At 42.0% G+C, this 18,272-nt stretch overlaps 1 protein-coding gene across 1 annotated transcript in view; it reads left to right on the forward strand.

Annotated features, from left to right (window-relative positions):
* Positions 1-13,407: 13,407 nt before the first annotated feature.
* Positions 13,408-18,272, forward strand: part of CLNK (cytokine dependent hematopoietic cell linker) — a 157,931-nt gene continuing 153,066 nt past the window's right edge. Inside the window, exon 1 of the mRNA XM_081046549.1 lies at positions 13,408-13,696. Within this exon, the coding sequence (XP_080902675.1) occupies positions 13,694-13,696 (3 nt within the window). The 5' untranslated portion in view covers positions 13,408-13,693. The remainder of the gene's footprint in view (positions 13,697-18,272) is intronic.

Consider the following 18,272-nt stretch of genomic DNA (forward strand, 5'->3'; position numbering starts at 1 on the left):
CATGTTGGTTCAGATGAGTTGTGAACGGTACCCTGCACGGTAGTGCGTTGTGACAGCCCAATGACACCCCTATGTGACACCAAAGGCCAGCCTGAAGTGCCACCCAGGAGCCTGCTAGGCCTGGGGTCATCTTCACACCAATCTCAACTGCATTAATTTATGGCACCGAAATATTGGACAAAGGACTCCATTTACTAAAAACTCAAGCAATGCACAGTAGTAACTCATTTGTTGTGGATGTTTTGTTCTCATAAAAATTAATCTGTGTAGAAAAACAAAATCTAATAGTTATTTGGAGGCTTTGATGAATAGAATCCAATTATGTGAGGTTTTATTCTATAGTGCCATCTGATTTACCTTACCCAGAGTAGATAAGACACAGAAAGAAAAGGCAGATAAAGGGCCCCTCCCAGCCTGCAGAACACCCTCCAGAAAGTTCGTGCTCAGAAGCATAGCCCATTACCCACAGAGCTGACTTACATCTTTCCTTTGCCCCTTTACTCATTTTCTCTTGAGAACATATTTACTCTTGATTTAGGAACGAGTCTAATGCGTGATTATGGATTGACCAGCCCACAGCACAGAGGAAGCACCAAATTACGGGTCTCGGAAATGCTGAAGCAGGAAGTGACAGTGGGGATTGAAGAGGGATGACAAGAAGACAGAAAGTCACCAACAAGCCTAGCAGTTGGGTGCCTTTCATGTGAAGGCAGACATCCATCCAGACTTCAAATGGCCGCTGAGCAGTTCACTCTAGAGGAGGAGTCGATAAACCAGGCCCACAGGCCAAATCGAGCCTGCAGCCTGTTCTGTAAATAAAGTTACATATTGGATCACAAACAAATTCAGTTAGCATGGAAAAGCTGAGTAGCTGTGGAAGAGACCCATGCCCTGTGCAGCTTACATTATTTCTTTCGTGGCTCTTTCCAGAAAAGTCAGGCCCACCCTAGAACAGTCCATGTTACAAGGATTTCCCCAGTCAGTCCTGTGCGTCAGACTGTAACGGGGAGTAGGCATGGTACCCTCGTGGGACTCAGAGTGTCATTCACTGGCCAGATTACCCCAAGTACAGTGAAGTCCTTAAAAACACACTGATACTTAAAATAGGAATCTTCCCTTACAGGGAAATTCCTTTAAGCGATACTAACGGGTGTCTCTGCCTGGAAGATTTCTCTGCGATACCTGTATGGTACGCATTTTCATTTCGTTCACAGGTCTGCTCAAACGTCACTGCGCCAAGGAGCAGTCCCTGACCCCTGACCTATGTAGCCACACTCTGTCTTCCCGTTCCCCTTACTCGGCTTTATTTTTCTTCAAAGGATTTAGCGCCGACTCCCACCATATTGTAGAAGCATTATCGGCTCCATTGTGTCATCCTCTCCCTCTCACGAAAATCCAGGGTCCACAGGGCAGGGCTTTGTTCCCACTGTCACTGCTATGGCCACAGCCCCTAGGACATGACCCCATGTGTTCAGGAAATAATTGTTGAGGGAATAAATGAGTGGAGTCAAGCAAAGGCACTAAGCAGATGAGATGTTACCTTCCTCTTATTAATGGTCAAGAGGCTTAGAAAAAAAAAAGAAAAAATGTCCCAAATTAAAACATAACTATTTCTTTCACTCTATGATATGCTAGGAAATCTAATGGAATTATGGAAGAGAATATATCTTCTATTCTATGGTGAGACAATGAGACAAAGTGGCAAATGCATGGAATGACACAGGTCTGGGTTCAAATTCCAAGTCTGCTTCTAAATATTTGACCTTTTCAATTATAATATATATTTTCAATTATAAGCTATTTGAACACATATTTATGCACATATACATATTCATATATAATTACATATATTTATATTATTATATACTTATTCTATTACATGAAGTGTATGTTTTATATATACATACATATGGATATATTCAATATTTTATACATAAATATATACATATAAAAATATGCATGTATATATGATGTGATTACAATTAGTTACCACAAAGGGCCATTATGAATGAAGAGGATTTGACCTTTTATATGTAAAATACTTGAATGCACAGATGTGTGTGTATATGTTCAATATTCACATCGGGATATAATATATTCACATTTTATATGCAAAATATTCAGACCAGATATATATATGAAAATGCGGTTGTGACAAACCACCACCAGGGCTTATCATGATCAGAGATGATGTTGCAAAATGAGAGCTGGGTGCTCCGAGTGTTTGCTTGGTGCTGGGTGTGCTTCCACTTCCAGCAGAACTGCGTGGTAGAGAAGTGAGACATTGCTGCGTAGACCTGCATCCACTGTTCTTCACTGAGCCGTCAGTTCCTCACTTTTCATTTTGAGAGTAAAAATAGGAACCAAGAGTCGCCTCCCAGACAAGTACTCCTTGGGTCACCATCTCCTGCATTGGGAGGGGGGCCCTGACTCACCACCCAGGGAATTCTGGGAAGTCTTTGGAAGAAGGCTGCCATTTGTATACTGTTTTCCACAGTCCTGTTTGTTGTCATAGCTGGACTTGGGGCAGCCCTGGTACCAGCTGCCTCATTAAAATAAAGCTGGCTTTATCCCTTCAGTGGCCAGCGGCCCAGTGTCTACAAAGGGCTGTGGCCACCCCCTGCATGGGACAGTGCTTGCAGTCAGAGGGCACAGACCTGCAAATCAAGGACAGCTACATGTTTTTCATTCTCAACCCGCTGCCACATGGTACGTTCAGTCTAGAAGAGTTTTTTTGGAAAAAAATATCTTTCAGCAGAAAAGCAAATTTTATGCTCTCATCAAAATAACTGCCAAATGTTTTTTAGTTTAAAAAAAAATGACAGAGTTAAAAGGCATTCTGTGAAAGGGTGTTCTGGGAGAAGGAACAAGAAGTGAAGGAATGTTCTCACCCAGACACTACCTCACTGTGGTAAGAAAAACAGAATAAAATAAATGAAATGAAAGATTTGCTTTTCACTTTTGAGAAAGAGTAGCCAGTTCAGCAAACAAAGAGCCCCTCTGAAATGTTAAGGATTTCTAATTATGACAAATAAGTTTGGCCTCAGACTAACTTCCATCCCTAAGATTTACAACCTCTAGCCACTAGGAGAATATTAGTTCTTCACTAGGATCCTTTCAGCCTGTGTAGTATATTCTTGTTTGTCTGCAATGCTGAGAAAAATGGGGGATTCCTAGTCTATTAATTAATTCAGTAGTCATAAATAAAACTAAACCTGGTTTCAAGTCCTGAGTCTGTCACCTCACAGCTGTGTGACCTTGGACAAGATCTTAACCTCTCTGAGCTCAATTTTGTCATTTGTAAAATGTGCAAAATGTTGCCTAACTTAAAGTCTGGTTGGGAAAAGTAAGTAAGAATCTATTTTCAAGGTGCCTAGGACAGCCAGGCTTGGAGTAGCCTGGCTTGGACCTCTGTACACCATACTTTAAGAGAGAAGTAGGAAAATAGCTCAGGAACATAAACAAAAAACGTAAGACAAAAATGAAAGAAATCGAGATGCTTGGCATGGAAAAGTAAAGACTGACAGAGACATGAAAACCATTTTCAAAAAAGGGCTGTTCAGTAGGAGAAGGATTGAACTTGTGTAGGTGACATGAAGGAGAAGAAAAAAAAACACAAGGATTATCAATTATAAGAGACATACTTTAGTTTATAATTAGGCTGATATGGAATATTAATTAAAGGTGGGTTGTGATGTCATTTTTATAGTCTTAGCTGCTACATTTAGGTCTAATAGATTTTGAGCTAATTTTTATACGTGGTATAACATAGGGGCTCCAACTTCATTCTTTTGCATGTGTATATGCATTTGTCCCAGAACCTTTGTTGAAAAGATTATTCTTTACTCATTGAAATGTCTTGTCAAAATCAATTGATGATAAACATAAGAGGTTCTTTTTTTTTTCTTTTGATTCTCTTCCATTTTTCTGTATATCCATTCTTATGCCAGAGCCCTGCTGTCTTGATTACTCTATATGTGTAGAAAGTTTTAAAATTGAAACGTGATTTCTTCAACTTCATTGCTCTTTTTCAGGATTGTTTTGGCTAATCTGGGTCTCTTGCATTTCCATATAAAGTTCATTCTTGGCTTATCAATTTCTTCAAAGAAATCTTCTGGGATTTTGATAGGGATGATGTTGGCTCCATAGATCAATTTTGAAAGTATAGTCATCTTAACAATATTAAGTCTTCTGATACATATCTTTCCATTTATTCAGATCTTCAGTTTTCTCAACGTTATATAGTTTTACAATCTTCTATTTCCTCTGTTAAATTTATTCCTAAGTTATTTTAATTTTCTTGATGCTACTATAAATGGAATTGTTTCCTTAATTTCATTTTCAAACTGTTCATCGCTAGTGTACAAAAATGCAATTGAGTTTTGTGTATTGGTCTTGTATTGATCTAAGTTTACAGTGGGCACACCAGGCACATGTGTACAGTGGTAAATAGAAAACTGGAATTGGAATCTGGTAAATTCACAGTAAGAGCTGCAAACATTTTCTTCTATCTCCTACAAGCATTGGTTAGAATTACATGGTAAGCCTGTATTTGTCAGAAAATTATTTTAATTCTGCTTTTCTCTTTGAAAGACATTGCCAGAGGAAATAGAAATCTAAAACGGGTCAGAGCAGACAGCTGAGAGCAATAGCATGACCAAGAATCTGGAGGCAAGAGGGCCCTGCCAGCTACCCTACAATTTTCTGCCATCTTTACAATTTTGTAATAAAAGACCATTGAGCACAGAAGCACATTTCTTCATTAACAACAGGCTAGAAAAATAAGGGGAGAAATCCCAAGTCTTATTCGATGTATTATCCTTGGGACAATGTTTTTAGATCATAGTAAAACCTAAAGAAATCAATGCTTTTTGTTCAATCTGTGCTTCTTGTTTTACTCGGTTTCAGTATATTCTCCCTAAACCACTTCTGCTCCTGTTCCCCAGGGACCTTATTCCATTTTCAATTTTAACACCATTCTCGTTTTCAAAATCACTTGTGCAGCACTCAGAAATAGAAATATGGGTTACCTGAGTCAACCTGAAAAAAGTAACTATCCAGTACATCCCCATCCAGAAATGACCCCTGTGGCGCTATAACGCTTTGCACACACACACTCCTTGCAGCCCTTTCCACATGTGTTACACCTATGGGTTCACATATCTGTCCCCACAAACCCCTTCAGAAAAGAAAGCATGCCTTTTGCATTGCTGCATCATTAGGGCGTCAGCTCCGTATCTGGCCTACAATAAATGCTTGGAAAGTGTTTCCTGAGTGAATGTGCAGAAGTTCCTTTTGAGATTTTCCTTTATCCTTTCTGAGGCCCCAAACAGCTTTACGAAGATAACTGTTTGGGTATAATTTTCTAAGCATTTCTTCTGACATTTCTTTGGGGAAATAATTTTACCAAAAGTCCACAGAGTTATTGAGCGCCTGCTGTGGGGAACACTCTGCCATACGTTACGGGGCAGACAAAGAACAGAGCTTTGTGATCTAACTGGAGCACAATTTATATAGGTGACAAAAATAAGTGCAAACGTTGACTGAGTACCTACTATGTGCCAGGAGCGGTACTTTGATGAATGTAACTCATTTAATCCTAACAACAAACTCATGAGGCAGACACTGGCATTGTCCTCTCTGACAGGTCAGAGGATGACACAGAGATGGGCTGAGTAGGTCACCTAACTCATTAATGGCCAAGCCAAGATTTGATCCCAGACAACTTGACTCCAGAACCCATTTCACGTAACCGAATGCACCTCTCTGAACATACAAGACCACTGATCACCACTGACAGGGAAGATTTCTATTTCTCCCCTGATTTAGGGGAGCAAGTGACCACTATAGGCTGAGATGTTTATTTAAGGACTCCACAAGATCGTAGATTTGAACTGGTTCCAGAAATTGGAGCCAAATTTCAACTCCAAGGCAGGGAACTCTAGACAAGAGGAAATTGTAGAGGCAGGTGAGGGCTCCTGCCATTCTGAGGTAATAATGGGTAGTACTGCTCAATGCACTCTTCTGGGCAATGACAGTCAAATAAGACAAACTCCCTGCTTTCATGGACCTTATAGAATACATTCAAAAACAAATATATATTTACCCAGTGTGAAATGTGCTACCAAAAGAACATAGTGTAAGAGGATAGAAAGGGACAAAGGAAATGTGGCTATTTTATATAGTATGTGAAGGAAACAGCCTCTCTGACACTTCACCAGACACCCAACGGAAAAAGAGGAGGGAGCCATGTGGAAACCTGGGGATGAGGTATTTGTAGGAAAAAGGAACAGGAAATCCAAAGGCTCTGGGGTACCGTATTCTTGTTGAGTTTGAGGAAAGTAAGGAGGCCAGTATGGCTGGAGGGGAAGAAGTAGAGAGAGGTGGGAAGTGACATCCAACAGGTAGCCAGAGTCAGGTTCTATGGAGCCTTTTTTTTTTCAATTACAGTTGACCTTCAATATTATTTTGTATTAGTTGCAGGTGTGTATCATAGTGGTTAGACATTTATATAATTTACTAAGTGATCCCCCTGATAAGTTTAGTACCCACCTAGCACTATACAGAGTAATTACCATATTATTGACTAGATTCCCTATGCTATACTTTACATCCCCGTGACTATTTTGTAACTGCCAATTTTACTTCTTCCCTCCACCTTTTTCATCCAGCTTGCCATACTCCCCTTCCATCTGGCAACCATCAGCTTGTTCTCTGTATCTATGACTCTGTTTCTGTTTCACTTGTTCATTTATTTTGTTCTTTAGACTCCACCTGTAAGTGACATCGTATGGCATTTGTCTTTCTCTGTCTGACTTACTTCACTTACCTTCATACCCTCTAGGTCCATCCATGTTGTCGCACATGGTGAGATTTCATTCTTTTTTATGGCTGAGTAATATTCTGTTATATATATGTACCACTTCTTCTTTATCCATTCGTCTATCCATGGGCACTTAGGTTTCTTCCATATCTTGGTTATTGTAAATAGTGCTACAATGAACCATAGGGGTGCTTATATCTTTTCAAATTAGTGTTTTGGATTTCTTCAGATAATACCCAGAAGTGGAATTGCTGGATCATGGGTAGTTCTATTTTTAATTTTTTGAGGAATCTCCAAACTGTTTTCCATAGTGGCTGTACCAATTTACAATCTCACAAACAATGCACAAGGGTTCCCTTTTCTCCACATCCTTACCAACACTTGTTTGTTTGTTGATTTATTGATGACAGCCATTCTGACAGGTGTGTGATGACATCTCATTATGATTTTAATTTGCATTTCTCTGATGATTAGAGGCATTGAGCATCTTTTCAGATGTCTATTGGCCATCTATATGTCCTCTTTTGCTATGGAGTCTTGTAGATGATCGCAAAGGCTTTGAATTTTCTTCTGCTCTAGACTTTCCAACAGCTTCCCATCTGACTCACAGGGGCAACATCAGGTCTTCCATTTCATAAAGATCCCTGTGGCTGAAGTTTCCTTGGATCAAGGAGTAAATGAACAGGTACAGGAACATTGGAGGAGCCATCTTCTTAACATAAATATGTATGTAGAGGAGAAATGAGAATTGGAGCTGGAGAAAGTAGATTGGGAGTGGTCTTGGTTGCCACACTGAAAAATTTGGTCTTTGACCCTATGGCAATCAAAGGGTTAGAGGAGGACACCATACCAAACACAGGATACAATGCTCAAAAGTCTTCCTGTTCTATGACTGACATGAACACTGGTGATCTTCAGAATATTTTTTGAAAATATGCTCTACTAGGTGAGACATAGGAAATCAAAGAAACTCCAAACTAACAACAGTATAGCCATCGCTGATCTTCAGGCAGGTAAGATGCTTCCAGACAATTTTATTTTAATGATATCAGATATCTTCTGAGCATTTTATATGTTAGGCACTGTGATGCATGCTTCCCTTGTACTGTCTCATTGAATCTTTATAAGACCTCAAGCATCATGATTTCACAGATGTGGAACCGAGACCAGGAAAGGGTGGATAACAGTCATAGTCACAGATGAGAAAGGTGACATCTGAGAGTGTTTTCACTAATATTGTATAGTCTTTTTAAAATAATTTTTTCAGGTACGGTTGATATTCAATATTATTTTATATCAGTTTCAGATGTATAGTACAGTAGTTAGAGATTTATATGCATATAATTCATGCTGTGATCCCCCTGATTAGTCTAGAACCCACTATAGTCTTTTTTGACTATCACCATACATTAGTATAAATATTAATATTTACAGCCAAGTTACTTAACCCAAGGTTTATGAAGAATTCCTAAGAAATTGTTGGTAATGGACAAACTAATAATTTATCTGTAACACGTAATCTGAAAACCTGTGTGAAAAGGTCAGGAGAGAAAGCGGAGGAACAGTGGGTCTATTAAGACATGGGAGGAGACCTAGTATGTGAGACATGCATCCTTCAGTCCAGTCTTAGTGATATTGGAGCAAAATAACAATAATAATAATAATAATAATAACAATTGGTCATCAAGTCAAATTTCGAGTTTTTAAGATAAGAAAAAAATTTTCAATATACAGTTTCCTTTTCAGGATCTTTATAAACATCCAAAAAAAAAAGTCACTCAGTGAGCTTTTTGTCCTCATCCTTCACTTTTCAGGAGCTAAGAATAAGTTGCCTTAGGTCCCACACCTTTGTGAGCCTTAGGTGTACTAACCTCAGGCACTCACTCCTCTCCCGTGCTGGACTTATTTCATTGCCTCACTCTGAATTCCATATCTGATACCAGTACAGCCACGATGAGAGGAAGGAAGAGCCACATTTTCCATGCTAGCCCTCCATCAAAATCCCAAATTTCACTCCTAAAGAAAACAGGACTTCCTTCTGGCCCTGGGTGTTGTGTTGAACTTTGCAGACTGGAGATCTTTGCTATCCAATGTGGCTTCCCCCAATTTCTCCATAGACATCTGACATAAGAGTAATGAGTGCTTCACATTAACACACAGTATATAAGCCAGGAGCAGGGTGTCAGAGAACTTCCTCTTGGTGACATCTTTTATCCATCAGTTTGATTTCATTTAGCAGAAAAGACATCGGGGCAAGGGGGCAGCCATCCCTTCTATCCCTGCTGTGACTAAAGGTGATTCTCAGTGACACAGCTCATTTTAGACATACAGTGGGTGAATTCCTACCACCTGAACACTTAATATATGCCTATCACATATACTTGGCAAAAGCATTTTGTTTTTTATACTGGTTCAGTAGATGACTGCAAAATTGAGTGCAAAGTAATTCAACAATAATGGCAAATTGGTTTGCCTTCTACCTTTTCAGACAGAGAGTAGAGAAGGAAACCAACTAATTCAATAAAAATAAGGCGGACGGTCCTTAGAGGTTTGCTTAGAATTGAATAGAAAAGTCATGAAGAATAAAAGAGCAATAATATAAGACAGCAGCATTGGCCTTGCACCAGACCTCCTCCAATTCCATCCCTATTTTCCACCCGTGTATCCATTTGCCTGTCTCTCCATTTATCCATTCATCGTCCTATCCATATCCACCCCTCATCTAGCCTTCATATCTAGCTATAAACTATGTATGTAGGTATCTATCCACCTACCTCCCTATTCTTACTTTTTAATTTTCTTTATTTTACAGGCACACACTAGACATTTGTGGCATAGGTCAGTCCCTCACTTGGAAGGGATAGTACAGTCAGTGAAGTAAAGACCGACAGGATACATGAGGGAATCTGAAAAGTTTCTATATGTCAATTCAGAGGGATAAAGAGTACAAGCGAGGTTAGCACAGGTTCCCTGGGGACTCAGACAGGTGAGGCCTGAAAGAGACTAAGTGGATGGATAGGAATTAAACAGCCAAGGAAGGGACGAGGAATGGAATGTCCTGAGATGTGGAGATATACAAAAGAAGTCAGAATCTGGAAAGGTGCGTGTAGGACCAGGTTAAATCTTTGGTTCCACTTTGAAGCTGTTCCTCAGCAAGAGTCATGAATGTAATTGGAACTCTGCCCAGAGCACCTACAACCAAATGTAAATATTGCAAGAGCCTTAAGTCCTGTTCCCAGAAATGAGTGAATGTTGATGTCACGTAAAACATTCACACTGTCAACACAGACTTGAGTGGATTGTCAGTTTAGATTATCAACAGGCATGTTGGGGTGTCATCTGACACTATCTGGAAAGCAAGTTCCTGTGGGAGAGGAACTGGTGGGGGGACAGAAGGAAAGGCAAAAGGACACAAAGGAAGAAAGTCAGCCCAGCATTAGATGTACGCGTTCCTTATCACCACTTGGAGACTTAGCTTTTCCATTTAACACATCACCATAGCAGGTGAAAACAACTGAGAATTTCAGTTATTATCCAAGTAGGATTAAGAATCTCGTTCCTACACTGACGTGTTGATCTCACACTTCCCTCTTTGGATTCAGTCTTTTAAGCACAGCTTATTAAAAGTCGCTTTAATTGGCATTTTGTTAGAAAGTTAATGCGAATTTACCAAAAATAGCTTGTGAGAGAAGCAGATAAGAGTCAAAAAAAAAAAACATTATAATTGCACAAATTCTTCTCTTTCATCCAACCTTCTTTTCAAAGGCACTTTTAAAAATGGTGGCTCACTAAGTCTGCCTGTGGCAGTCTTGCCTCCATCATTCCATCATTCTCTCCTCCTGCTTCTATTCTGTTCCTGTATTGTTGGTCAAAAGGTCTTCTTATTCACCCAGCCAATACTATTGATGATGCATGCCGTCATTCCCCTTTCTACACACATGTTCAATTTGTTGGACTGTTTTCTATTTACCCCCGTTCCAAGAAACCGCATTTTCCTGTGTGTCCTGTGTGTCCTGTTTATAAATCCTCTGTCAAAGAGGTTTCCATGCAGTCAACTTGTATTCTTTTCACAAACGCAAGGATTCACATTGCCTATCTTGTACCAGGTAACAAAGGTAAAATACGCCCATAATCCTCACCTCCAAAGAGTTCGTTGTCCGGTGGGCAAGACAGATAAACGGCAAATTACAATAAAACTCAGTATGTGAAATGTTAAAGCTCTCAAGACAAAGACAAACTAACACAGCCCAGTGAACAAGGGGAAGTTTTCAATTCCCCCTACCCAAAACGTGGAAGGTGCCACAGGCCATGAAATGATATGAATCCTGTAGGTTACTGGACTTGTCCAAGGTCTCTCTAATAGTTCCTTTATTTGCATACTCTTCATTCCCATACTATCTCTGCATAATAATCAGATTACGTTTCTCCTGAAGCCACTGAGAAGGCATTGAATATTTAGCTAAGAATCTTCTTAGCTACTGTCTCTTTCTGTAGCTGGTTTTCTCTTCCCTTTCTGCCTTGCACTCTTCCATTTACACATGCCTTGGTCCTTCAAAAACCTGCACATCTGCTCTTCTCTCTCTGGAGCATGTGGGCTAGTAAAACCACTAATGTATGACTCCTAGACAGCAAGAGGCCATCATACATTGTCATCACCATCCTCGTCATCATAGAGACTCTCGCGCTTAACATGTTTGGAACCAATACTCTTAAGAAAGCCTCATATCCAGTCCACGACATTGGAATTATTCTTTTCGTTTTGCAGATGAGGAAGTAGGTGCTCAGAAAGTTCCCCTCCCCCAACACTTAGCCAAGGTCCATTCCTCAGCTGGGCAAAACCTTTTCTGGTGCCTTTTCTGGAGCCCTTTCTGGTGAGAACTGAGGCACAAGCCGGAGCACAGAGTCCAGCTCACAACACTGGTGAGTCTAGGAGAAGCTCTGGGACTGCTCAAATCTCTCCTTCCTGGTTCAATTCTAAGAGTCCTGTCTGTGCGAAAGAGGAAGCAGGCAGAGCTGATAAGACAATCCGGAGCTCCCTCCCAACAGCCAGGAAGACCATTACTCACTGGGCTCGCCACTAACCTGGTTTGACCTTCCAGGGCCACTTAACTTCTCAGGGAGGAGCCCGTTTTGTTCAGGATCTCGTAGACACAAAGTGCCGGGTGGGGATTTAAACCCAGGCCTCTGCAGTGGTCCAGCCTGTACCCTTTAGCTCTGCAAGCCTGTAGGCAACACATTAGCTGAAAGTTCTGAATGTCAGGTTAGCTTGATCCGGTTGCATCTCACCTTCTGTCCTGGTTCTGGAAATAGAGTTTTCTCGTCATTTACAAAGCCAACTGCCCACATTATAGCCCAAGACTGCTCCCAACCCCCAGGCTCTTTCATTACCCCCGTACTCTAAGATTGATAACTAGATTGCTACCACAAGCCTTGGGTCCGAGGTCCTATTAATTACCCTTTACTCTCATTATCCCCAGTTTTTCCACAGCTAAGTCCCCAGGTTTCTCTTCCATGGCTTCCTTTCTATCCTCAGACAGAAGCTTCTGCTAAAGGCAATCATGAAGGTTGAAAGCAGCTCCCTGATATAAAACCTAGTTTATGCTACTATCTTACGACTGCTAATTTCTATGCATTTCCTGGCTTCATGTTCCTAAATCATTTTGCCTGTCTCTCAAGCCTCATTTATTATCTTACACATTTTGACCCTGAAGCTAACTGAAAGACAGAACCACAACCTGACACCCTACAAGCAACAGAATAAAGTCTCAATGCACAGAGAGTGTGTGCTTGGACTTCCCTGAGGATACCGTTCTGTTCATCCCACTCTCCATTTACCATTGTTGAGATGTTCTTTTCTTTCTACTTGGTAAACTCCTGGTCATCCTTTAAATCTAGAGCTTATGTCACCTCCTCGGAAAAGGTGAAATCCCCCTGCCTCCTTGAGAGAGAGAGAATGTGTGTATTTCTGCTATCTACTGACAGTCTGTACTACCCATGCTCTTTTCATGAATTTTTATCATTCCACTCCCCTCTCCCCAGAGTTCCATCCAATTTTGCTAGCTTATTCCAGGGCTATAAGATGACAGTCCTGGGGGCCCTCGTGGTTGTCAGACATCTTTAATAGATCATGGCGCTTTTTCTTACTGAGTCTGCCCATGGTCTCTGAACCCTTTGTCAAGTAATGCTCCGGGCAACCACTACCAATCAATGTGAAATGGAAGATGAACCTCTGATCATCAAAAGATTCCATGAGAACAGTGAGATGGCAAGCCTCATCCTGGGAAAAGCTATTTGCAATGTACATAACAAAAGATCAGCATCCAGGTCTTTGGATAAAATGCTGACAAAAAAAGAAAGAAAAGAAATGGCACATTTGCTACCTTTATTCTAGGAAGGAAGACTCCTGGTGTGGGTGTGAGGCATGGGGAGACTTGTGTTCCCTGAGCTTAGCATTTAGGAACACAACACAAGGAAAGAGTACCAGAGGCCCCTGCAGTTGTTTGGTGTCAGCAGCAGGTGTCAGTCAGGCTTGTGGCCCCACCTGGGCTCTGCTCACCTGCTTTGTCCCTCAGCCAGCAGTCTCCAGGTTCCCGCTAGCAACTTCCTGACCAGCATCAGCCTGATTTGGTTCTCCTTGACCACGGCACCCATCAAACAGACCGAGACCTTTCCAGACCAAGATCCGTACAGGGAAAACAGAAAGAGGTGTGCTGTCTCAATAGTCAGTGACACAAAACATTTTGACAGTGAAGAAAGTCAGATGGAGCTGTCTGTTACGGCCGCTGGGACTTGGCTGTAATCTAGAAGACTTGTGGTGAGTGCCGGGGCAAGTCATTGAGCCATATCGCTTGCTGAATTGTGTCGCCTCCAATGGTGAGTCCGTCCAACTTTCCTTGTGGTAAGCTTTCCTCAACTGTGAAAAGGACAAAAGTGTCGACAGACAGGTCCCCGTAAAATGGGACCAAATAAAGAGGAGGGAAAGATGGGGCTAAGGGATGTCATAACTCCCTCTGACAGGATGATGCTATTGCTTTTGCTATAATGCTCTGAGAGGTGTTACAAGTTGATTCCACACCAAAATGTGGAACTGCAAGACTGTAAGTTAATGGCCTTGCATGCAACAAAATGGCCAGGCTTTGGTGTCATGGCAAGTGCTAGCCCTGGGGGCAAGTTCTTTAACTTCTCTGACCTTTAGCTAACTCAATTCCAAAACCAGGTGAAGGATGTCTTTTCCCAAGGTGACTGTACAGAAGAAATGAGACACATGCCTGTCAAACCCAACTGTAGTGCAAATACATAGTAGGTGTCTATTAAATAGCAGTCTGTCTCCTTCCCTTACAAGCACTCGTAAGAGAGAAAAGAAAGAGTATGTTTGCCTAATGGGTTACAGACTCACATTGAAATGCACTTTGAGGAAGTGAGCACTGGCGACCTGTATCCAGAGCTGACCACATAGGAGAGCAGCTCCAAAGTAAGGTGGACATGCAGTAATGTGTGCTCTTCAGACCCAGGGACATCTCTTTTCACTCCCTGTAGATGTCGAGCACTTCACTCCACAGCAACACAAAGCTAATATTCTCTGAAAAGTGACAAAAGCATCTGTAGACAAAGAGACAAAGAGAACAGGCATCCAGTCAATAGCCCCGATGAATCATGGGCCCCCGCTTGAGAATGCAGACGACATGGTACCCAGAATGCAATAGACACTCTGAATGATTGAGTAAATTAATGGGTCTTTCAAAAGCACATAGGTGCAAGGTAGCAGATAAAAAATAACAATCATAGGAGGTAATATGTCATCATTCATTGATTGTGCTAGGAACTTTGATACACTCATTTCCTCACCAATGAGTATTCCTATTCCCATTGTATAGATAAAAAGACTGAGGCCCAGAGGGGTTCCCTAGCTTACCCAGTGTCACATAATTAATACATAATGAAGCAGGAATGTAACTGTCTCCAAAGTCATTTTTCTTAAAGCTAGCCTCAGCCAGGACTGATGGGGACTTACTCTGATTGGACAGTGAAGGGGTGGGCTGTTTTTCAGAATGACCAGGGTAGCAGTGGCCTGAAGGGAACAGTGCCCAGAGGGTAGTGGGTTGTGGCACAGGGTCCGAGGACAGACACAGGAGCTGTTCGAGCTTCAGAGATCCTGCCATGGGGGAGATTTGAGCAAATGCCGGCAGAGACACCCCCAACTTAGGCAGCTGTGGAGTCAGGAAGCTGTGGGTGAAACCTGGGGGGCAGGGAAGTTCATAGAAGACAATGCCACTGCCATAGCCACACAGAAAAGGGGATTCTGGCCGGTCACGTACCCTCCTGTTTGTGGAGATTCATCAGTTTTCTGAATCTTGGGTCATGCTCTCTGAAATCTCTTGTGAAGGAATTTCCTAAAATGAAATGGTGCAGTGTTTACGGTCCTGTTCACTCCCAGCAAGAGCGAATGGCATAAATAATTCACATTATCCTCTTTAGGATCATGTCGGTGAAAATATATCAGCCGATATAATTGTCTGACACTTCGAGGAAGTGATGTTTTAAAATTAGAAGCCCGTGAGGAGGGCGGAGAGAGACAGAAAGCACCTGACTCACTTTGCTTCCTGTGGATATTTACTTTAAAGATAGGCTTTTTTGGGGGGCGAGGGGCCTCAAGTTGCTGGCACATGATGTGCAAGACACCATCTCCAGGATCTTAATTCATCAGTTTTCACCTCTTCTACTTGCCCTCAAAAAACATCCGTCTTTCTTTGACTGTCATGGAATTTCAGAATTGAAAGGGATTTCAACAGCCTGTAGTTCCCATTCAGAGCCTGAACCCTTCTCCCTACAAGTTTACCCAGGTACACCTGAACCACTCAGTGACAATGGGACCAACACCCCTTACCCCCTCCTCCCTCAGTTGGCCTTTCCCAGGCACAGCCGGACCAGTTCACCTCTGCTTATAAACCTGCAGGGACTTCACTTGTTATGAGAATAAAGACTACAAGCCTTGGGGAACTTGCCATGCTCCCTCTCCTCACAAGGCCTTGCACGTGCACTTACCTGTGTGGCCTCCCCAGCAGTGTGGCCTCCCCAGGCCTCGTTAAATCCACTCAACCTCCAGTGCTGGCTTGGAAACAGTCTGCACGGGCTCACGAGGGCTGACTGTTAAATATTCAGTAATGTGACATGCTGGTTGTGAAACAAAGCTATGATTAAAAACCAAAATCGTAGACATGCATGACTAAATTACATTAAAACAAAAGTAATAAGTTCTGAAAATCGATCGTTTCCTGATTATTTGACTACACGGCCCGACTTTCCATGCTGTTTGTTTCCAGTTTTACTGAGGTATCATTTGCATATAACGCTGGGAGATTGAGGTGCACGACGTGGAGATTTGGTGCACTTACATATTGCAGAATGATTACGACCATCGCCTCATGTGACAACCATTTTTTTAAGTGATGAGAACAGTTACGATCTACTCTCTTAGAAACTTTCAAGCATATGCTAGAGTATTGTCAGCTATAATCACCATGCTGTACGTTAGATGCCTAGACCTTATTCATCTCATCACTGTAGGTTTGTACCTGTTGGCCAATATCTCCCCATTTCCTCCAACCCCAGCCCCTGGTAACCACCATTCAACTCTGTTTCTATGAGGTCAGATGTTGAAAGCTTCACATGTAAGTGTTTACACACAGAATCTATGACCTTGAGGTCGTTTCTGGATGGTAGAAATGCCATCTAATGATGGTAACTGTACTTGCCTTTCCAACTGCACATTCAGATATGTCACATTGATAGTCTCCAGGGAACACTTACATATCAGGGCTTGTTCTTCTCCCCACCCCCACCCACCAGAGAGCCGGCTGGTACACATTTAGCAGCACACCACTGCTTCAAACTCGCCTTCATCCTCACATCCCATGACCTTTCCTGGTCCCCAGTCTAGGTCAGATCGCTATGTGGTGTGATCTCATAGGGTTGAATGCCTTTCTTGCAAAGTCTTCTCTTTTTGTGACTACATAGTGACAGTGAACGGCACTACTAAATATGGAGGGCCTACACTCCATGAGAGCAGAATTCTTGTTGGACGTGGCACGGCACCATGAGGCCCCTGGGAACAAAAACGACGCCAAGCTCTGACGGAGTGCTCAACAAATAGCTAATTGTAGGATGAGTCTCAAACTCAGGTTATTAGAGATGCTCAAGCTGAGTTGAAATCTTCAGCCCCTTTTAAGGGACCATAATGTATTAACGCACGAATGAGGGTTCCTCTTAGGAAGAAACTCCTTCTGCAGTAACGTTGATAAGCAATTTGAGGATACGAGGAATGCCTGTGGACTGGGTGCTATCAGGAGCTAAGGCACCAAGGAAGGGGCTAAACCCCCTGCCTGACAGGACAGGAGTGGCTAGCCCTGTGGCACGAGGCTGGAGGTCTAAGAGATGAGAACTGTCCTGTGACAAATCCCCTGTGCTTGGGTGGCCAAAGACTGTTTAAGAAGATGTCTGATGTTTCATTTGAAGTTTTTGTGGCTGTGAGGTAAATGACCCTTGATTTAGTCTTTCTCCCTAACTAACCCTTAGGAAAATCTCTACACACAGATGCTGTATGTGTGCCCATGAGTAGGAATTAAAGAAAGGCCTCCATTTCAAGCTTGACCTGACGCCACAGTACATGTGTGATGGCCAGATAATTCATAAACTGAAATGATGGAGCACGTACAAAGGTTGGAAACTAGAGGTGATCGTAATCCAGGCAGGGTAGGAATTTAGGGAAGTGTTCTTGGTGGTCCCAGACTTCCAGTACATGAAGCATATAAGACTTGGGGTTGTATGTTATTGTCGCTGTTGCTTTTCCTCAGATCTTAAGGCACTGGAAGACTGGGACACGTTCATTTCAGTAGCGGTTCTATTTCTAAACCTAGAGAACAGAATATACTTCATTTGTGGCTGAAAGTCCTCTTTGAGGAAGGGGAAAGGGAAAAGTTGCAGCCAGGCAGGATTCAAATGCAAAACTAACAATGCCTGACTCCAGTTCAAGGCCATTCTACTTCTCAACATTCAGGTCAACTATACAAATGCATTTAAACATTATATTAAAACACACACAGATTAGGATAAATTATTGTTTCATTGATGTGTCTTCTCCCCACAAAACACCTAATTCAAAACTCATGGCACACATGCATTCTTCCAAACACAATTTGGCAAATACTGGTTTGAAGGAGACAAGAGCGGTTTTGTGTGGGAGGTATATCAGGGTTTCTCAACGTCATCATTCCTGACATTTAGGGCTGGATAACCTTCTGTTGTGCGGGGCTGTCCTGTGCATTGTAAGATTTTTTTCAGCATCCCTGCCCTTACTCACAAGATGCCAGATACCCTGCCCCAGTTGTGACAACCAAAAACATCTCTAGACATTATTGAATGTCCCGTCGGAGGCAACATCTGATGAGAATCA

This window comes from Rhinolophus hipposideros, assembly GCF_964194185.1.
Source record: "Rhinolophus hipposideros genome assembly, chromosome: 1".
NCBI classification, from domain to species: Eukaryota; Metazoa; Chordata; class Mammalia; order Chiroptera; family Rhinolophidae; genus Rhinolophus; species Rhinolophus hipposideros.